General features: G+C 38.4%; 1 protein-coding gene across 6 annotated transcripts in view; it reads left to right on the forward strand.

Annotated features, from left to right (window-relative positions):
- LOC143372209 (uncharacterized) overlaps positions 1-23,773 on the forward strand; it is a 568,382-nt gene that overhangs the window by 315,308 nt on the left and 229,301 nt on the right. For 4 of the 6 annotated variants that reach the window (XM_076818223.1, XM_076818224.1, XM_076818227.1 and 1 more), the window contains 5 exons: positions 13,464-13,639; positions 13,778-13,911; positions 14,018-14,147; positions 14,229-14,450; positions 14,652-14,888. In XM_076818223.1, coding sequence (XP_076674338.1) covers positions 13,464-13,639; positions 13,778-13,911; positions 14,018-14,147; positions 14,229-14,450; positions 14,652-14,888 — 899 coding nt within the window. The remainder of the gene's footprint in view (positions 1-13,463; positions 13,640-13,777; positions 13,912-14,017; positions 14,148-14,228; positions 14,451-14,651; positions 14,889-23,773) is intronic. The other 2 variants (XM_076818225.1, XM_076818228.1) reach the window with 1 other exon arrangement.

A 23,773-nucleotide genomic window follows, 5' to 3' on the forward strand; every position in this document is an offset into this window, starting at 1 on the left:
CTCGAAAAAATTCGAGCTACTCGGTTTTATTGAGCCGATCGGTTCTTTCGAGCTACTCGGTTTTTACGGGTACTCAGCTCGGCTCGGTCCGAACTTCAAACTACTCGAATATTCGAGTACTCGAACAGGCTTAGAAGGAATACGGCACGAGAGCTGCGTCTAGCGTCAGAGCGTCAGAGTCTCGCTGAACGTAAAGGAGGATAGCAATAATGAAAGATAGAGAAGTTGGGTAGTGCAGTGAGGAAACATGTCAATGAAACAATACTAATGTGCAATTTCAAAGCATACAATTTGAATAAAGTACGTCACCGAAGTGTAACCGCCGATCGTAATGAAATTTATGAATGCTATAATTCTTCTAAAAACATGTGACACTTTCTTTTTTATCTAACTATACATCAAATTATCTTTTATATCAGCAAGAATTGTCTGTTGTTTAAATACAAATTTAATAACGTAATCATTTTTTTAATAGATCAATTTGGATAAAGAGTATATTTCAATTTAATACATTTGCAAATACTTTTCTTCGGAATTGTTATTCGACGGTTGTGAAAATTTATCAATATAAACTAGAGATCAGTAGGTACTAACAACATGTATATTTTGGAATGTCTCATTAAACGATTTTATTCAGCTACGATCCTCTGTTTGTTTGTATGTTTGATTCAAATCTGGAAACTTAATTTTGATCCACTTCTAACCATCCAATTTTCTTGAAACTTTGCAGGGGTGCGTAGTTTGGATAACAATACAAAATTATGAAAAAAACTTCGAGGGGGTGAAAAAATTACCCAGTCACCAATAAATAATAATCCATAACCACAAATCCAATCGACTTAAAATCAACCATTCATTACGTTATCGTTCTTTACCAACTTTTAGCACTGTGGGATTCAAGCAAACTATTAAACTGCATACAGCAATAAAATATATTTTTGTAAAGAAGTTTGAGCTGTGAAATGTAAATCCACAAACACTAAAAACTAAAAAAAATATATCAACAAAATTGATAATAAACGATTTTATTAAAAACGCATTAAAAACTAAAAAATAATTATTTTCTTGTACTACAATTTCGATGGTGATATAGATATTATGAACGCCTGCAAAGATTTAGTTTTACTATTCGTACATAAGTGACGGATCATTTCTCGATAAATGATGTTGTTGCGTGCGTACACTTCCCATCTGCATAATAAAAATATTTTAAGACTTCTTCTCGAAGCCGGATAATAGACTCGTAAGGTCAACAGACGTCTCAGCGGTCCGACCTTTTAGCCGTTGTAAATTCTAAGCTTTACCCCTTATTAACGAAATTTCTTTGCTGTCACCAAATGTTCTCATGGTCTAAGGACTTTATGAGTTTATTACTCGCGCGTGGCCAGGAAATCTCCTGTTGAAATTACAAGGGCTAGCGGTTCGGTTCTTTCGCTCTGGAGAGTGTCCGCTGTGACTTGTAGGAGGTCACTCGTTGCCATCCCCGTCGTTTTTCTAATTCACCAATAGTCCTCGACTGATTTCAACCCGCCCAATAAGCAACGAGTTTATTTTCTTGACCGAGTCTGTTTACCCCTCCACCGAAGATTTTATGAAGAATTCTACGAAGCGGAACAAGTCTAGTTCAAACACCCAACAATGAACCACCTCGTTTCTTTAAGTTAAATTTAATAGTTTTTTAGTATAATATACATTTGTTTTTTTTATTATTATTAAAACTGAATAAAGACTTCCTATCCCATATCACGAATCGGTCTGACATCATTAAGTTGCCGTGAGACATCCGGACGTGTAGTGTCGTGGTCGCCAGTAACAGAAGTTACATCCGTTAAATGGATCAATCCAGGTACATGCGTCGGAACAGATGTATTTTCGGTAATCGCGATGCGACTAGCGTTCCGCGCTTTTTGTCGTTTTCGTAAAGAACGCGAGTAGCTCATTTCAAGTCGTGTGGATTTGTGGTTATGCGTTATATTTATTGATGACTGGGTCATTTTTTCACCCGCTCAAGATTATTTTTTTTTTTAAATATTGTATTGTCATACAAACTACGCACGCCTGCAAAGTTTCAAGACAATTGGATAGTCGGAAGTGGGTTAGGATTCATTTCGGTTGGAATGGACAATGTCATATATACGATCCCCCCCATAAACATGATTCATGTATGAAAGAAGCTAATTCCCTTTAATTCACGAAAAGTTCTCACGCAAAGATTGTGAAATCATCTTTGCTAATTCCAATTGTACCTTTAACCCTTTAATTCACGAAAAAAGTTCTCACGCAAAGATTGTGAAATCATATTTGCTAATTCCAATTGTACCTTTAATTCACGAAAAACATTAAAAACATTCTCAGGCAAAGATTGTGAAATCAACTTTGCTAATTCCAATTGTATTCTCGTTCTCCGTCCGAACACTGATTCCTCTGTCACTTTTTATACTTGACATTCCTTTATTGGCCACAAATCAATTCAGTGCTCAGATTTTCAGCTTCGGTTTTAAGGAATTAGCGGGCGAGGCCTGTAGTTGCAACTAGGCAACTATGTCTTTCCTACATTTATCGGCTAGCTTGGACTTCCACCGGTTCTGATGGTACATGGCGCGAATATACCATTAGCGCCGGTGACGGAGAATCTTTGAAGCATAATTCTGTCATTTCTCGAGTCTGTCTCAGTACATGATTCATAAATTCATTATTATTTCAACGCACGGTGCTTATTAGCGTTCAAACGCACCAGATCACCCTGTACGAATGTGAACTGGAGGCAACTATGTGATCCTCTAGGAAGTGATCGGTATAACCGCAGCCATTTTGGAGCAAAACCGGAAATAACATAACCTAAACCATATCTATCTGTTTCTATCAGTTTTCTCTCTCTCTCTCTCTCTCTCTCTCTCTCTCTCTCTCTTTCTTTCAGTATTTCTGTCTCTTTCTTTCAGTATTTCTGTCTCTTTCTATCAGTATTTCTGTCTCTTTCTTTTTTATAGTTTCTTTCTCTGTCTACTTCCGCTTTTGCTCCAAATCGCGGCAACCAATCAGCGACGATACACGTTGTTCCGATCACTGCCTGGAGGATCACTAGCTCGAATATACCACCAGCGCCGGTGACGGAGAAGCCTTGAAGCCTCATTCTGTCAGTTTTCGAGTCATAAATTCATTATTATTTCAACGTACGGTGCTTATTAGCATTCAAACGCACCAGATCACCCTACACTGATGTCTACTGAAGGCAACTATATCCTCAAAAACTTCCTTCTTGCCGATTCCAGGACGGAAGTTGGTTGAAACGGTTTGTTTACTACTTCGCGTATACGTACACGCTTTTCCTAGCTTGTGCGAGCGTACGCACACATTCAAGGCCCGATGAGACGGCAGCCTTAAACGAAACAGCTTTCTCATCCACCACCAACGAACTCATGATCGCGACATCACTTAAAAACAATCCTCTAGTGACTAAGATCCTAGAGGGTTGCGACACAAAATCACCAAAGGTATACAAACAAATACTCTAAGGGAGGACAAGAAAACGGTATAACTCAATGCCTCCCATCACCAAAAAGTCGGTTAATTAGCGTACTACACAGCGTCTAAGCTATTATGCGCAGCTACATGAAACCTTATTTTACGATATTCGTTTTTTTTTCGTTGCACCTCCCAAAATTATAACACTATATGAAAAAATGATCCCTGAAAAATTTTAAATTGATTGAACGTCGGCAACCCCGTTACTTAATATTTCCTTTAAAAAACTATTGTTTTTTTCTTATATGTATAATAATGATTTTTAGACACAACTTTAAACAATTTACTCAAAAACTTGTGTCGTAGATTTCAACGACCATGGAGTTCCGGAAGTTAAACTTGACATATAACGATGCGGTTTAACTACTGTATGCAACTATGTGAATATTCCAGGCTTTTCCCTACGAACATCCTTCTAATGAAAGAACTATCTAATATCATAGAAAAAAAATCGTTACCTGGCCCCGGCAATCGTGAATATTACCGCGTTTTACCTGGCTAAGGGCTTGCGGAGTGTTTGGTTTTTCCAAACCAAGTTATTTAATACATAAAATATACCTACAGACTTTTCCGAAAAGGACCTTCATTGTGGAAAAACGACATGTCGTATCAGAAAAGTTTATAAATTGCAACAAATTTATAAGTGGTAATGATGCCGCTGAACGTGGTGTTAAACTTATATCAGAATGTAATAATCTGCTGACCAAAAATGAGGAACAAAAACAAAACATTTTACAAATAATTGAAGATTATAGGAGACTCTACACTAATGTAAGGAAATTTACCTTAACACAGAATATATATGGAAACATTTAATAGTAATGCTCACAATGTTGTTTATAATTATGTAAAAAATTTAATTCTTAAATACTAATACAATCATTATTACAAAAATAAATAATAAACTTTTTGTGCATCAAACGAACTATAATTTGACTCGACAACCACGTTCAGGTGCCGCACAATACGGTAAGTTTATTAGAAAATTTCAAAGCTTTTGAGTAAATTGCATAAAGTTACATATACCTAATATTGTGATACATGTAAGAATCCATAATTTTATAAAAAAGATTGATTATTCTTTTAATTATAATAGTGGTATGAAGATATGTTACAGATTGATATATGACATCGATAGAGTTTAAAAAATTCAATCAAAACGCGGCACGGGTTTCCAATGTCCCATCAATTTGAAATTTGTAGAAACCATTTTCTTACCAAGTGTCATATCTTTAAGGGGTGAGGCAAAAAAAAATGGACAAAATGTGTGACTCCTATAGCTAAAGACCACTCTAGTGTACCTACTAAGGTGAGGAGTTCAAATATCATTTATACGTTTTTTAGATAAACTTGTCGAAAAGCTACCTCCTCACTGATTTCAATGACCTTCACATATGTTGTCAAGATCCTCATTCCAAACAACATTTCCTATTAAACTTTTTGGCGGGCGGCCTTACTTTCGGAGATCATAATAAGAAACTTTCGGCATAATATATTGAAATCTGTTTCACAACCGACGGTATTAGTATTGGTTGGGGCTAGATTAGGGTGGGGGGGGGGGGGGGCGCGCGCTCGCTCGCGGGTGCGTAAAGCATGGTGACGAACCAATGTGAGTATGTGGTACACTCGGTAATTCTAGTGTTAAGTAAAGTTTTTTGTGTTCAGAATGATGACCTTGACAACAATAGCGATATTGATCTCATTGTGCGATACTTGTAACCGCAGGCTCATTTTGAACATCCCTAAACCCACATCGGTTCGCTACCATGCTTTTCACGCCCGGCGCCCTAATGTAGCTCCAACCAATACTGATACCATCTGCTGTGAAACAGTCGACGGCGAGGAGATTCTTCTAACCCAGACCTTCTGGTCGTGTTAGTATCATCTGTGTAGGCAGATTTCAGTGTATCATGCCGAATGTTTTTATTAATACCTCTGAAACTAACAAATACCCGAAGCTAAAATTTTATATAAGAGATCCTCCTCTCCTCACGCATTACTGGTATTTGTTTATATTTTCATCTTTATTGAAAGAAGGATTAATGTTGCACGCCAGCGTGTGATGCTTTTGTCGTGCGAAGTCGTATCCACTGTCAACATCACCCATGCATTTGTTCCTTCTCTACGATCTATTCTTAGAAGACATATTTATCTGCACTGTATAAATAAACATTAGTATCCTCAAACATGTACTTTTTGAAAGATCTGTCGTGCAGGCACACCTTAGAAACGGTATGTGTTAAACTCGGTAGTCCTAGTGCTAAGTAAAGCCAACCACCAAAAAGTTTAAAGGGATATGTTGTTCAGAATGATGACTTTGACAACACATGTGAAGGTCATTGAAATCGGTGAGGAGGTAGTTTTTCGACAAGTATACCGTTTTTTATCTTAAGGGCACTCCCCGGTCAAATCAAGCGAAAACATACGTGACTTTCATGATTTTTTCTAGAAAAAAGAATACAATGTGTGAGTCTAAAACTTTTTGCACTTTATTCTGCTACAAATGTAGAGTATAAAACAATTTTTTATTTCACAAGTAAACATTCACTTACAGTGAATGGAGTTTCCCGATTTGGAATATTGTTGGAGATTGGACGGGTGTACCGCCGACTTCAATCGCGTCACTTAGTCATGTCGTCTGCTACGCGCGCGACAGCCGACCGAGTTATCACCGATTCGCACTAATTAGGCCATCTCTGGGCCACAATGCGCAACGGTATCTATTATGTAGACCAACTGGCGGCGTATGAGTCACGATTTCGAGAGCCGCGTGACTTCCCGGAATCCAGACGTGAATTCCGGGGAGAATGCTCCTACTTCTCCATCGAGACGTTCACAGTAGCTCACGTGCAGCTTTCACGCGCCAATTAGTAACGATCCGTTATAATCATAGAATTACTTTATTTTGTTTGCGAGTTTTATTTTCCTCTTAATAATCAGTCAAAATTATAGTTTTCCTGTTAGTTTTGTGTTTGCTTATGTGATAACGAGTGATAAATAATTTATATTAAAGACAAACGTTTGGTGCTAAGAACTACATTTTATTAAATCACGCTATTCAGTTCTCTCCTCTTCTCATTCGAACGCGAACAAATATATTTTTTGAACGTACTCATAGTAACTTTGTAAGAAATCCTGAAAATTATATCTGCAATGGACCTATTTTACTCATGTTATTGGGGCGTATGCGAAAAACGGTAAAATCCTCTTATTTCAGAATAATTTACTAAAACCTGGCATCTGTATGATTTTTGTGGTACTGAATCCGAATACGACGTTATTTTTTTGTATAAAAAATTCCTAAGGTAGTTCTCTTAATAAAAAATTGTTTTTTTGGAGATTACTCAAAAAGGAAAGGCCGAAGAATTTTTTAAATATTTTTAATTTATTTCAAAATCCATGTTAATGTTTTTTAACTCCCAGGGGCCACATTTGGGCCTCTACGGCAAGATACCAATTCAACGATCTTCACATTGACTGCTCTACCGTGTTCGAATAAAAGAGTAAGTATTTTCGTCATGTTTTCCCATGTTAACTTTGAAGTCGTCTATTTAACAAATTCTCGGGCCTTTCCTTTTTGAATTATCTAAAAAAAAAACGATTTTTTATTAACAGAACTACCTTAGGAAATTTTTTACACAAACAATAAGATGATATTCGGATTCAACACCCAAAAAAAAACATACAGATGCCAGGTTTTAGCCAATTATTCTTAAATAAGAGGATTTTGCCGTTTTTCATGTACGCCTTAATAACATCAGTAAAATAGGTCCATTGCCGATATAATTTTCAGGATTTCTTAATTACTATGGGTACTTTAAAAAAATATATTCCAAATCGGGAAACTTCATTCACTATAAGTGAATGTTTACTTGTCAGTTTTGCCCACCCCTGCCTCTGATATGCATTCCGTGCTGCATCATAATAATAAAAAAACTAGTCTGGACTACCGCCACGATAACTTTAGACAGAATCATCCAAAATCAAAAACCCAAAGATATTCCTTAATTACATAAGTGTGGTTATCGCGCTACTCTCACACAGAAAACTATTCGGTAATGAATGCCATATGTTTAAACGATAGGACCCCGAAACTTGGGTTTTTCGCACAAAAATTTATTGTTAAAGACAAATGAGTGAAAATTTGCAATAGAATGTAGCGCGGAAGGCAGTGTAATAAAGAGTAGAATCCCATTTGAATTTTTAGATTCGGTCAAGAATTGCATTTTTTATCGTGGCGATAGTGCGTGAAAAATTGTTTCTAGAAAAACTTACTTAAAGTTTGACGCTGAGCGCGTACGTTTAGTGACGTGGATTTCCCCGTAAGGGCCTTATTTTCGATGCGTTTATTCGATTAAAACCAAAATCGTTTCTTTTTTTAGATCAATAAATGTATTATTCATTAAAACAAACAAAAAACACATTTCTATCTATTATACCTGCGTCACAATCTATCTTCAAAGAACACCTAATTTTAAGGCCACCACACTGTTGACCCCCTGAACTGCCTCTAAAATGTGTACCGTTAGGAATTTCTTTCTACAATTTTACGTGATCATTCTTAAGATGTTGTGGGATGAAAATATGCAAAAAAGATTGTTCAATGTTTTCACCGGGGAGTGCCCTTAATACTGTCCACTTCCTACCTTTCTGCTACAGAAGCAACCCCAAAATTACTAACTTATTCTTAGAAATGTTCTCTTAAGGTACGTGTCCACTTGAGAGAACTCGCGCAAGTTACTCTCGATAGTTACTCTGAAATTGTGTGTCCATTTGAGAGCAATTTCGAAAAATTTTACTCTCAGTTAGGCGATAGAAAACTCGCCGAGAGCTTACTATCCAATAGAACTCTCAAAACCGTGTCCACTAGAAATTGATTTGCGCCTACTCTCTGAAGTTTCTCTGAGTTTCTTTTAAGCTACAAAGTGAGGCCGTGATTATAGATGTGCAAAAACTTAGTGCTTTGGTTATTGCTCATAATATTTTCAAAAAGAGAAAGAAACAACGTAGAAAGAGAAATTGCTTTGTGGATGAAATGAAATAGTTATATATTTTGAGTTGGTTACAATAAATGGCGTACTTAAAATGTGTCTCGCCACTGGACTCGACGCAGACTACCTCGACCGCGCAGTTCTTCCGGCTAACCGCCTAACAACACTTCCCTGGCAACGCCATGCCTCGCAACGCCTATCTGGTAACGCCGCACAGTGTGCGATTTTGGACAAAAATCGCTAGACAGCGCAAACCTTGACCGATTTCAATAATTTTTTTTTAAATACTCGTAAAGGGCTCAACAATAACGGAGGGGTGCAGGAAATCTATAAAAAAATATTATTTAGTATAACATAACATAAAAACGTAAACTTTGGAAATTGAGGATATTAAAAATGAATAAAGAATTTTTTGCAAATTTAATATTAGCTATAAAATAAAAAATTTAATTCAAATTTACAACATTTATGTTTTAAATAAACAGTAAGTGTAGCTGATTTAAATCTAATACTTTTAAATTATTTTTTATTTTTATTAGTTTTGATTTTATTTCTAATATATATATTTTTTTTTAATTTTTTTTTAGGAATTGTAATTAAAATAGAATTTGATGTGGCAACTAATTTTATAATAATTTGTTAATATGAATTATATGTGCCGTGTTAGATGCATTGAAATGTTACATGCATTGTAGCTTATTTTATAATAACATTTCTTCAGCATCAACCGTTAAGGGCTTAATTTTTTTTATCTTCTTTCAGTCTGAGAGAGCTAATTAAGGGATCTGATGAGATCAAGAGATAAAGTAAAATATCTTTGTTACTCATTTGCCTGTTGCACATTCTGCTATGTTTAGCTCGTGCTTTACGAAAAATTTTATTATTTCCTTCTTGTGGCTCTTCTGATAGCCAGCCAAACGGTAAATCAAATGATTTAATAATATCGCTTCCATGAATAAGAACTTTATGAACGGATGGTGGCATTTTATACCATTCATACAATTCCATACAAATATCTGCACTATCGAAGCAATATGTTTTAAATTTACTACAATCGATCATTCTACCACAAGTTAAAACTTGCAAAATATTATACAATCTTTGGATCATTGATCTCATCAGATCCCTTAATTAGCTCTCTCAGACTGAAAGAAGATAAAAAAGTTAAGCCCTTAACGGTTGATGCTGAAGAAATGTTATTATAAAATAAGCCACAATGCATGTAACATTTCAATGCATCTAACATGGCACATCTAATTTATATTAACAAATTATTATAAAATTAGTTGCCTCATCAAATTCTATTTTAATTACAATTCGTAAAAAAAAATTAAAAAAAATATATATATACTAGAAATAAAATCAAAACTAATAAAAATAAAATAAAATTTAAAAGTATTAGATTTAAATCAGCTACACTTACAGTTTATTTAAAACATAAATTTTGTAAATTTGAATTAATTTTTTTTTTTAATAGCTAATATTAAATTTACAAAAAAATCATTATTCATTTTTAATATCCTCAATTTCCAAAGTTTACGTTATGTCATGTTATGCTAAATAATATTTTTTATAGATTAGACTAAAAAATACAGGATTTACTGCACCCCTCCGTTATTGCTGAGCACTTTACGAGTATTTAAAAAAAAAAATTTATTGAAATCGGTCAAGATTTGCGCTGTCCAGCAATTTTTGTCCAAAATCGCACACTGTGCGCCGTGTATGCCGCGACGCGAGCCTACTACATAACCCAGAAGACCTACTCTCGCGACAGCACTCGCAGAATATGAACCTGGTTTGTATTTCGGAAGTAACTGTCGGATAGTAATATTATTATGTATCCACTCGAAGGCAAGTTGCAACGCGTCCGCTGTCTGAGAGTTGAACGTCGCTCTCCGACAGTCACTCTCGGACGTAGTGTCCCCTTGCGAGAAATAGTCTCGAGAGCTTCTCGCGCGAGTTTTACTCTCAAGTGGACACGTACCTTTAGTTCAGTGCATATGGTACCTGATACTTCTAGTAGGTATGTACCTCGCAGCGGAAGTGAAGTATTACTTAGGCCGGCAACGCACTATTAGCCAGTTGGCGGCGACCAGGTCGACGAGAGACCAGAAATCAGGCAACTAAACGTGGCGACTGGACTCAACGAATTCTTTATTGTCAGAACGCCGTAAGAAAGGAATTTTTACTGACTTTTTTATCTCCGAATAAATGCATCATCGCTTCTTATTGTTTCTTTAATGTCACGATTGGAGCATTCGAGATTCAATTTACGAAATAAATTTTTGTGTATCGAAGCTCATTTCGTTGCTTGCACATGTCTGGTCGCCAACAAAGTTGTTTGTCGTCTGAACGCGTCCTTTACGGGGGTAGTGGACTATTGGATACGTGAAATCGTTAGTTTCTTTGACGCTAAATTACTTTGACATCAAATAATCGTTATAGTCGTCCTTTTCACAATATATTGTGGGAATGTTTGCGAGTAATGTAACATCAGGAACCCCCATGCCATAAGAGGGAGACCGGACTACGGGACCACGGGGATAGTCGGCGTTAGCCGTGGTGATTAACGCTGCTGATCAGTACGCGGGCGGCTTGGGTTCGATTCCCGGTGCCGTGGCTCCCGTTTTCCGATGTTCCCGAAACATGTAGGTATTCCTGCGTAATATTTTATGTCACCGATCCCTACAGTAATTATCAATAGAAAAAAAATCATCGGAATGTGTAAAATTGTCGAAGTTATTAATCATTGCAGATAGCCCTGTACGGCGCGCTGCTGCAGGTAGTGTACATCGATTTAGGTGAACCAATTATCTGCGAGCAAAATGCTTTAGCGTGAGTACTTTATACACCAAAATTTACAGAGTGGAACTTTGCCGACGAATTTGAACAAAAATTATGGAAGTTACACACGAGTTAATTTTTCCCTATATTTTTGCGGAAAAAATCGCCTTTAATCAGTTATTAAATGTTTTACAAACATCCAATGTTGATGCGGGAATTCCACTCTGTAGAGGAAGCAATTCTACACGACCAGTAAAAATTTCAAATGAAAATATTCATTGGTTCAAGAGTTATGATGCACACTGTGTCTGAAAATGATGTTTCGAGATAAACGGCTTCAAACAGCCCCCTCGATACCTACCACTCTGACGATCACAATCAAATTCCTTCTTCTTTTCTTCTCTTTTCGGTTGCGATCGTCAGAGTCCGCATAGGTATGGAGGGGGCCGATCAGCGTGGCAGCAACTCGGAGGTGCCCCGGGTGGCTCGCGGGCCACCAATTAGTCAACGCTGCCCTATGCCAATACCGCTCTGCGTCGCCGTTACTCGGCGGTGCATTCAATTATGTTCGCAGCTAGAACTTCTATAATTATTTGAATTTTTCATGATTTTCTGTTTAAAATGTTCATAAAGGATAAGACTTTCAGAATCAGTAAATAACAAAATCGATTTTTTGAAGCTGAAATAGTCCACTACCCCCTTAAGCGACGTTTACATTAAGCAACTTTTGGTCGGCCGGCCGCGTCGGTCGACCTCAAGTCGTTAAAAGTCGTCCGTGTAAACATGATTGCAACCGAGTGAAAGCGACTTTTGGTCGATCAATTAAAATTTTCCGGTTCGGGTACTCTTAGTCGAAGTACCTGGTAGCGTCAATTGTGGCTGACCGTGTAAAAACTGCAAACGTATTCGGCAGGTGACTGGAAGAGTGGGCAAATGATAGAAATGTCGGACGACAACGGTCCATGCAGTGCAAATCTTTTAGTTGAACAACTTGAGGTGCAACCACTCAGTCGGCCGACCAAAAGTTGTCTAATGTAAACGCCGGTTTAGCCTTGTTATGCACTGTCGACAAGTAGCCGGCGACCACTTCGCCGACGACCACGCGGTACATGGGAATATACAGTCTGTACGACAAGAACGGGTACGCAGTTTCTGCGAAAGTTGTAGTTCAATCAAATTACTTTGTTGTTGACATGAAAGTACGTTTCAAGCACTACGACGCAAGTACCTAATAAGCGGTCCAGTCCCCGCTGTTGTCCAGAATAGCTTGACATCTGGTTGGCATGCTTTCAACCAGTTTTGTAGCGTAGTGCGGTAAAAAGTGCCAGATCTCCCTGGATGACCAATAGAATGGCTAATCTATCGTCTGTATGCCATGCTCGACTTGCCACGCTAAGCAGAGACGACACCCACTTCGTGACGAAAGATGTGTACTTTTCGCGACAGTTCCAGTCAAGCTGAGACGACGGAGTTATTGCGTCGTAGTGCTTGAAACGTACTTTCATGTCAACAACAGAGTAATTTCGTTGGGCCCCAACTTTCGCAGAAACCGCGTACCCGTTCTTGTCGTACAGACTGTACAAGTTTTTACGGACGTTGTGGGGAACAACAAAGGTTTCTGGTTTCTTGTCGACCAAGTCATCGGTGACTCGTTCGTTGTCGCGACCACTTCGTCTCCCGTGCGTCGCTCATGTTTTCGTGGTTGCTGACGACTCACTAGTCGCCACAAATTTATTCCGCTTAAGGACTCATATACATATTTCCGTGTATCTCTTGGTCGTCATTGCGTAACCGGTCTTATCGCGATGATGCTATCAAAACAGACGTCATTATACATCATCATTTATAAATCACTTTAAAATATAATAAACTTTAAAAGTGGGTGGACACTAAGATTAGTCTCTACGTTATCTCTACTTTTATTTATATGAGCCTCATAATGTAGTGAAACATGAATCGGACAAAGTCTCCTTGTCAGATATAAACCATGATGCATATTCTGTTGAATTTAACAGAAATTTTGTATACAATTAGTGATCAAGCAAATGAGGACTTTCATATGATTTTATGTTCATATATTTATGTTCAAACTACTATAGTGTTGTAATACTATAATATTGCGATGTAGTATATAACAACGATACACGTATGTTTACTGAAAATTAGGTGGCCCTTTTGAAGAAGAGCTTAACACGCACAAGAGTAAAGGTTTCGGCTGCAATAGAGAGTTTGAAATCATACTTCGAAACGTATGTGGAATACGATCCAATGTTTGTACAGCCACAACCATCCAACCCGTGGATCACTGACGATCAAACATTTTGGCAACTAAATAATTCTCTGTTAGTATTTCAAACATAATTAAATGTCTTGTACAAATATTTATGTGTTATGGTATAGTATAGAAGCTCTGCGACCAAAAATGTTCAATTTGAAATAACTTTAATGCTTGTAATATTTTTGTATTTGTGTATATGCAGAGTGGAGATTCCAACGGAAAAACGAGTAAAGCGCTGGGCATTATCAATGGAAGAGCTAATGTCCGACCCCACAGGTGAATACTTGCGAGTTTTTAATCATACTTGGGAAACATTTCTTGATGGGAGTGTATTGGGTAATGTTGTAATTATTAAAAGTGGAAAAGAAAACGACAGATTCCAACTATTCTAAATAACCTGGTGTTAAAGGCTTATATTTTGATTACATATATTCTGTTGCAGGTTTGCAAGAGTTCACAAATTACTTAAGAAAAGAGTACAGTCATGAAAACATACGATTTTGGTTAGCAGTTAAAGATTTGAGGCATAGCTTTCAAGCACAAATATCAGATAAAGTAAACGAAATATTCAAGTATGTAATAAAGGGAAACCATTTACAGTCAAACAACAGATAGAATTTGATAAAAGTACAATGTTTGCATTATATGTTTAGAGAATTCCTGGCGCCCGGAGCCCCGTGCGAAATAAATATAGATGGAAAGACAATGGAAAAAGTCCACCAAGAAATGAAAAATCCTAGTCGATTTACATTCGACTCTGCTGCGGAACACGTTTATGCGTTACTTTTGAAAAAGGACTGCTATCCTAGATTTATTCGATCTGATCAGTATCGAAATCTTTTAACTGCTGGTGTGCAACCTTTACAAAAAAAGAGGTATGTTTTTAACAATTCTAGGTTATTCACATTTACTGCTTCTTCTTGTCTCTATTATCACTTTGGTAGCACATAAAACACTAATAAAAAATTTAGTGGATTCTCTAAGAATTATATAAAATTATAATAATACTAGAAGTCAGATATAAATTGTGTGAAAACTCACCTTTCAACCTAAGAATACTTCATTCCAACTTGTAGATTTTTCGGTTTCGGTGGACAAACTAAAAAGAAAATTTCTTCAACCTCAAATCCAACGTCCAGCACTTTGCAACAGCACACTGTAGGTAGTACAACCAGTGGAAAACGCAGAGGAAGCGATCGAAGTCTTTCTGGATCCGCCCACGAGCTAGCTGTTTGTGGTGTTCGCGATACTACATCAACGCCTAGAGTGCCACATTCCCATAGTCAGTCGAATCTGACCGATATTCCATACAGGTATAAGATAAATTTAATGTTTTCGTAAACGTACTGGTATTTATTGCGTAAATAATTTTTCATATAAAATCAGCACGGTAAGCATATAGCTATGTACATACAGGGTGTTCCAAAAATGCTGCGGTTCGATGAAGGAGGTGACTCACAAGGGAATACCGCGAACCCGGACTCACCGATTGGAACGCAGCTTTGTGGGTTTTTAGAGTTACTGAAAACAAGAACAACGGTGTCTTTCATTTGGGCCCTATCGCCCTGTAAGGAGGTGAAAACTAACCTCAAAGTCAAATTGGCACTTCCACTTTTTCGCGTATATCTCTCAAAGTACAACAGACACAAAAAAATGTTTCAAACAAAAGTTTTATGGTGCAATAAGCCCTACAAACTTCCGTTAACAAAATTTTGAAGACTTAAAAAATATATATAACTGAAGAAAATTTTTTTTTTTCAAAATTTTGTTAACGGAAGTTTGTAGCGCTTATTGCACCATTAAACTTTTATTTGAAACACTTTTTTCTGTCTGTTGTAGTTTAGGAGTTATATGCGAAAAAGTGGAAGTGCCAATTTGACTTTGAGGTTAGTTTTTACCCTCTTAAAGGGCGATAGGGCCCAAATGCAAGACACCGTTGTTCTTGTTTTGGAGCACTCTAAAAACCTACAAAGTTGCGTGCCAATCGGTGAGTCCGTGTTCGCGGTGTTCCCTTGTCAGGGGGTGATTCGGAACAACTTTTCCTTTGCGAAAATGTTCCCCGAGGTTTCGTTAACGAGATATTAACAGAAAACGCAAACGTGACCACGCGCCACGCTGCGATGACGAACAAGGAGCTCGGCATGCATCGAAGGAAATTGCGTAGATTGGCAAATGAAAAAGACGTAACAAATAAAATCGAACATTTTGTCATGATTTGTTTGTCATTTAAAGTGAATAATGAATAAATGATACATGGATAAAAATCATGCGTAATGTAAAATGACGAATACACAGATTTTTTTAGAAGAATCGAAAATAATTATTTGAAATGGGATGATAAGGAATACGTAAATTTCCTTGTGTTTGTAACGTAGTCACGAAAAGGTAATGTAACAGGAAATGAACTGTTGAAAATAATGAGGTTTATATATATATATTATATAATATTATATATATATATATATATATATATATTATATATATATATATTATTATATATATAAGATTCTTTGTAATACAATATAAGATTACCGTATATGAAACGGATTGAAAAATCAAAAATTGCAACGTCGCACTGCGTTTATAGGCGAGCAGAAAAGAAACAAAGGTCCCCGAATATCCTAGCGGGAAACGCACACCGCATCAGATGGCGCCAGTTACAAACAGTAAGCGTCATGGACACACGTACACATATTTGTGTAAACTTCAACATGAACGAAAAATGATCGTAGTTCGTTATTGTGATAAAAATCCGTAACTCAATACCGGCCAACATTGTTGCTGAGAACGAAGAAGTCTGTTTAAAAACTCCGAAGAAATATTTACGTACGGAAATTTTGACAATTATCGCCGAAAATAAGCCATAGCCTGCGTTACATTTAAAAATTAATGATCACCACTAAAGTAACTAAAGCTCACCCTTGTCGGAAATTCACCTACAGCTTGAAAACCTATGTCACTGGGTCACTGAACCGATTCGGGTCATCAGCGGATGCGGCCAGTGCACAGACTGGTCCCAGGTACACTACACCACCCAAATGATCGCAACGTCAATTGTGTCCAGGTTAATGTATACGTATATTCAGTTCACTGCACATCTACTAACACTGATCACTTAGTTTAGTTTTCATGGAACGGATTGTTCCTATGATATAAAAATTGGTGGAAATGAATTTTCACTTGGCGTTCGGAGTCGTGGGTACAGCCGCGTAAATGCTCGTGCAGCAGTAGTTGCGGCTCCTTTGTTCTGGGCATAAACCCAAAACATCGCATAACACTCTTGTGTAGAAAACATTTCTCTGGCGCGATTGCTAACTGACTGACAGGATTTCTTCCAAGGAGCTTCCTCTATCTCCACGTACATAGTTTCTCTTGTTCCAATATGAGTTAACTCCCACCAGGATTACCGGCCTTAGGTAAATAGAAGCCAGCACATTTTCGATATACACGTGCATTGCAGAAGTGTAACGGACGAACCATCGAAACAGCCCAAAATTCATCAGGGTGATCGGCCTGAGCATTTCGCTAGGGTCACGGTTTGTAACCGTATTGTCCCGCGAGTCGGCAGTAGAGAACGGTTTCTTACAGTTTTGGGTACTTTATGGCTTTGCTGGTTCCGCCTCGTAGCAGACGCGAACTCAGGGTATCGGAAAATGGAAACAGGATACAGGATTTTCTTCTTTATACTGTTGCTTCCCTACTTCCTATTGGGAGGCGCGATTTTACGGAGTTTACATATCATGCCCGCTTTCGAGCTAGTCCAGGGACTTTACGTAGTGGGATAGTTCGGAAATCATCGGGTGTGAATTAACGCGATATATTAAACACGCTTACCCTTTATGTGCATTTGGGCGTTAGTTTCCAGGGGACGGGATTGTCGGAGATCTCTGCTATCTCAGCGACTTTGTTTGAGTTGGGTTCAACTCAAGGGCCCACGTCTATTATTACCCCAAAGGGTTGTACTCCTCAGGAGTCCAGGACCATGGGGGCGGCGCAGGCTCCCAGCAAAACGAAACGATCGGCACGCACACTTTTGTATTGTAAGGCTAGCTGGCATAACTGATTTTTCCTCTCGACGCGGTGCCCTCTACGTTGAATTGATTTGGGGTTGCTTTATTTCCCGGGAACGTGGTTCGCATCGAATGCCCGGTGACAACGTGGGCGGCTGTCCGCTTATAAATATCACCACTGATGGGCCCACATCACGATTGGTTTAAACATAATTTCTCGGTAAGTAAGACCGTTGATAAAAAAAGGTTGTAACGGCTGAGTAGGGGATTAGGTATAGAGAAGGTTTGAACTTCACTCATTTTTAAAATGTTAACAATTTTATTTGTCACTTCTTATGAGTTTTGAACAGTCACTTATATAAAACAATGATAATTGTCGTAATTAATTTTCCTAAAACAAAATAATTAATAATTTAAAAGCACGAATATTAATAAGCTCCGCGGGCGGTCAGTCCCTTTTTATAGGGCAGTTAGTCACTTCTCTAGGATTTGTCACATGACAATTAGGATGGTGGGAGATGGAATCTCTAAATCACCTGCCGTGGGATCCACCTATAGAAGTCGGGCTATCCGAAAGTTTTGTTTATCATAAAATAACTGCAGAATTTGAGCTATTGCGCACCTATTTCGGTGTCTTCTCTGTGATTTAAGACGCATTTCTGCCGGTATACGAAATCTTCAGCAGCGTCGATAGTTAGATTCTTATTCTAATTCATATTTTAGATTTTTATGCTATTGGGTTTCAATTCATGTTTGTACGGTACGCTTGGTACATCTTCAGTACCAAGAATTGAAGCTAAATACATTGGTTCCGCATCGGAGTTCGAATTACGAGAAATGACGGGAGGGCAATCTTCTGGCGATGATCAGGAGCGTATTCCGTGAGGGTGTTGGCTGCGTTGGCTGATAGGGGCCTCCGTCCCAAGCTGAACGTCAGCTGGTGTTGGCTGGGCCTTCCTGGTGTGTGTGTAGCCGGCTGGCCGCCACATTATATGATAGCTGTTCTGCTGCTTGCTGTTGCCGTCCGTCGATTCTTGGCTTGATTTCTTCTTGTCGTAGATTACGGAGATAGTGCCTTATCGGCGATACGTTGTATAATGTTTTGTATACGAGGTGGTTATAATACCTCAGAGTAAGAAATAGTAAATATTAGGTTACTTAAAAGGTTAATTAATATTTGACTCCACGTCGCAGGACGTGACAATACCAACTCAAAGACTTTCTGTTTCTCTTCTCTTCGGACTCTTTCGAACCGAAACACGTGGTGTCTGCTGCCTATCCCGAAGGGCTTTTGTGAAAGTGCATGATAGTTCGTTCTTTGCGCTTCTGCTTTTTACCTAAGGCCTGTCATCGTGGAGGGAGTTAACTCATAATGGAACGAGAGAAACTACTTGGGGATAGAGGAAGCTCCTTGAATAAAATCTTGTCAGTCATTTAGCAATCGCGCCAGAGAAATGTTTTCTACACAAGAGTATTATGCGATGTTTTGCGTTTATGCCCAGAACAACGGAGACGGAACTACTGCTGTACGAACATTTGCGCGGCTGTACCCATGGCTTCGAACGCCAAGTGAAAATTCATTTCCACAAATTTTTATAACGGAGGAATAACACGTTCCATGAAAAATAAATTAAGTGCTCAGTGTTAGTAGCAGTGCAGGGAAGTGAATATTCGATACATTAACCCGGACGCAATTGACGTTGCAACCATTAACTTTGGGTGTTGTTGTATGTACCTGCGATCAGCTGTGCACTGGGCGCCTCTGTCGATGACCAGTATTGGTTCAGCGACCTAATGACACAGGTTTTCAAGCTGCAGGTGAATTTCCGACAAGGGTGAGTTTTAGTTACTTTAGTGGTGATCATTAATTTTTAAATGTAACGCAGGCTATGGCTTATTTCCGGCGATAATTGTCAAAATTTCCGTACGTAAATATTTCTTCGGAGTTTTTAAACAGACTTCTTCGTTCTCAGCAACAATGTTGGCCGGTATTGAATTACGGATTTTTATCACAATAACGAACTACGATCACATGAACACAATAACGATCACTTTTATTTAATTTCCTGTTACATTACCTTTTCGTGACTACGTTACTAACACAAGGAAATTTACGTATTCCTTATCCTCCCATTTCAAATAATTATTTTCGATTTTTCTAAAAAAAAACTGTGTATTCGTCATTTTACGTTACGAATGATTTTTATCCATTTATCCTTTATTCATTATTCACTTTAAATGACAAACAAATCGTGACAAAATGTTCGATTTTATTTGTTACCTCTGTTTCATTTGCCATTCTACACGATTTCCTTCGATGCATGCCGAGTTGCTTGTTCGTAGACGCAGCACGGCTCGGCCCGCGGCCAGAATAGCGTGGGAACTCGGCTGCCAGACTCGCGCTCTGATTGGTCGGTGCTTTTTGTTAATATCTCGTTAACCAAACCTCGGAGAACATTTTTGCAAGGAGCCGCAGAATTTTTGGAACATCCTGTAGAGTGCATTTGATTCTGAGTCACCAACCGTACTCAGACAGTGAAAGAACCGACACCTCCTTCCCGTGCTCCGCAAGGAAGATGCAGTGCTGTCTCAAACGATTGTCGCAAAAGACCCATCGCTATCCCCGCTACTTCTTTTGTAATTGCCGCGGCAGATGAGAAGTGCCAAAGAAACCTATTCCGTCTTTTTTCGATATCAGCGTTGTCGAAGGTCGTCAACGCGTACACTCGGGTTTCTCCCACTCTCGTCCGCGTAGTCACGGATATCGCGCGACGATGATCACGAAAACGCTAGTCCGGCTAGACCGTCGTGGCAGCCTTCATAACATCGCGTAGTGTCCTCGACAACGAAAGGCACGCTGCGCGAAAGAAAGATTGGGAGGGAAAGCAGGCGCGTGAGGGCTCCTACGCTGGCCAGTGCTGCGATAGACGATGGCAGTGTCGATGGCAATTTAGTGCTCGTCGCTGTCGCGTACCATCTCGCTCGTTCTCAGCCCTCTCATTTGCCGCGGTAAAGAATTAAGGCGATTCGAATAGACTGCCCGGCTCGAAAATTACTGGCGGTCGGTCCCGAGGCGGGAATACTTTTCGAAACAAAACTGTATGGAGAACGCGCAGTAGTAGACAGCTTTTTCACTGTATGAGTGCGGCTGGTGTTCGAGAATCAAATATACTCTGTGCGCAAATTTTCATAATGCCAGTGATTACAAGCTAGATCTTATACAGAATTTGAACGTGATTCGGAGTACGTACAATAAAAATAGTTCGAACAGGGTCGAGTTTAGACTAATTTTCAACTGAAGAACCTTGCCACTGTTTCATTAATGTTTTCATTAAAGTCTAATAACAAAATGAAAATTTAAATTGTTATTAATTGATGATCTATTATTCACTCCAGCCTTCTAGCTTTCAGCTACTGGGCAGCAGTCGCAGGTAATTCGAGGGTCCGCCGCTGTTATTTTATCTCACTCATTCTTGACGTACAAAGTGTGACAGAAAAGTACCGAGACTATTACTAGAGAACTCCCTATTTGAATGAGATATACAGAACCACATGATCACCTTCAAAGTAGTTGCCTTCGAAGGCTATACACCGTTGTAGACACTGCTCCCAGTCTTTGTAGCAGTGTTGGAAGTCGTTGAATGTTATCGCCTCTTACCTGCCTGTCACGGCTGTTTGGATATTTATCACATTACCATAATGATGGCCTTTCAGTTCGAATTTCCATTTAGGGAAAAGAAAGAAGTCTGCAGCAAAATAACACTAGTTTACAAAATCCAAAAAATTATTTGTGATCGACACTCCACTATAAAATTCTTATGTAAGGTGGTCCCATAAACTCAAAAATCGACATGAGACGAAATTCTAAGGATACGTTTTTGAGATATCGCCCGATGAATATTTTGGTATTTTTTTTTAGGAGATGACCTGATATTTTTGCCCATATCTCGCGTTAGATTTGACCGATTTGATCGCGACGACTCTCATAAATTAAAGGTAATTAAATTGCATACAATTCTTTCATACATTGTTTTCCAATCGGACCAATTGACCGGTGTTGGACACTTCAGTATTTCAAATACGAAATATGATTGAAGAATAACATTAAGAATAAATAAATACGTGGAAAAAATAAATTTAAATTTGTTTTCAATGAAGACAAATACGTAATTCGCCAAGAAACAAGAAGAAATGCAAAAATAGAGAAAAGGTGAAAATAAGCACTCCCACTCCATCGCCCATAACTTCCTTATTTGTGCATGGATTTTGCTCAGGTTGGGCTTGTTTTCTTCATAAAGGTGCACACTCTACGTAAAAGATAAGAAACTGGACGTCACATGATAAGTTCTGCCTTCCAGGTTATGTAGTGAATTTTCGATTTCAATTTCGGCACCAAAACATTACATTTTTGTAAAGTTTCGCTCGATTCCGCCTAAACTATTGGTCCGATTGGAAAACAATATATGAAAGAATTGTATGCAATATAATTACCTTGATACGTGCCGCGGCTTTCGTTGTTTGAGCGGCACAATTTATACACGCAATTCCGATTAGGCGTATCCCACAGTCGAGCTGAGGGTTCAATACCCCCCTCTGGAATATTGTCCGTCACGCACGTTAAGGCGGGATCTCCTACCCGTGATTGGTCGCAGCCACTGGTCGCAGTATACTGGTGCAATGGGAAAGCATGTATCTGTTCTCCTACAAGCGACTGCAACCATCGGGTTTACGCCAGACGTAGGAGCCTGACGCGAGTCTGTTTGAGTACCAGCCTAGGCTACTCGAGAGACAACACAATGCGATGAGGGTCTGTTTCCCATTATACCTAGTCGCAGGCTGGGCACTGCGACCACTGGTCGCTAGACTGCTCCCGGAGGGAGTCTGGCGACCAGTCGCACTGCGACCCATTGCCACAGTGTGACAGAATCCCAAGAAATAAGGAAAGAAGTCAGAATTCAAAAGATATGGGAGTATGTATTTTTATGTTACCTGTAGACTATTAATATGAGCACCTAAAAGCGGTAAAAATATCATGACGTCTACTTCTGATCTGTGTGCAAACACGTGTCTATGATTATACAGGATGTCCTACCTAAGATTGGGCAGCGCGATATCTCATAAAGTATTGGAGATAAAAAATTTAAAAAAATATGTAATTGAATGGTTCGAGAGGGCCAGATATTAGCCGAGACGAATTTTTTTTTATTATTATTTTAAAAGATACGATGGTCAAGTTCGGTTTTTCAAATGGAACTATTTTTTTTTTGAACACCTGAGTTGATAGTGCGTTCCAAGACAAATTCAATAAGCTTTAATGTATACACTTTATTTCCACTGTTTTTTAAGATATTGCGCTTGCAAAATTACTGATTTTCACTGGAAGAAAACCCTCTGGAATAGCAAGGACCGGGGTCGGTCTTACTACCTAAGTAGCATTTCTGACGGAAAAGAATTGTCCAGCTTTTGGGCCTGCGAACCCTGTAGTAGACCTTTCGCAGGTAGGTATCAGTTTCAACAGGCAATGCCACCCGTGGCGCTAGTAAGACCGACCCTGGTCCTTGCTATTCCAGAGGGTTTTCTTCCAGTGAAAATCAGTCATTTTGCAAGCGCAATATCTTAAAAACCAGTGGAAATAAAGTGTATACATTAAAGCTTATTGAATTTGTCTTGGAACGCACTATCAACTCAGGTCTTCAAAAAAAAATAGTTTCATTTGAAAAACCGAACTTGACCATCGTATCTTTTAAAATAATAATAAAAAAAATCGTCTAGGCTAATAAATTGGCCCTTTCGAACCATTCAATAAAATATTTTTTTAAATTTTTTATCTCCAATACTTTAGGAGATATCGCGCTGTCCAGACTTAGGTGGAACACCCTGTATGTATTTTTCGTGCAGAATTTTAAATCGCGTGTTTTAATTTTTGGTGATATAAAAGAAAACAATTTTTGGGGCCCCAAATGAGTAGTGTCGATTCTGTTAAATAATAGCAAATAAATAGTTACATACAGTTTTTTTCATACGAAATCAATTAAAATATTGTCAGCAATCATCCCCTTTTTAGTTCTACTTCCGGGAACTTCTGAACAAATTTTTTGTTTGTTTTCTAATCAACATAATATAGGCCTTGCTACTACGGAAAAAGCATTCGCGAATATTTGGCAGTTATAGATTAAGTACGTGTATTC

The sequence above is a fragment of the Andrena cerasifolii genome, chromosome 8 (genome assembly GCF_050908995.1).
Source record: "Andrena cerasifolii isolate SP2316 chromosome 8, iyAndCera1_principal, whole genome shotgun sequence".
NCBI classification, from domain to species: Eukaryota; Metazoa; Arthropoda; class Insecta; order Hymenoptera; family Andrenidae; genus Andrena; species Andrena cerasifolii.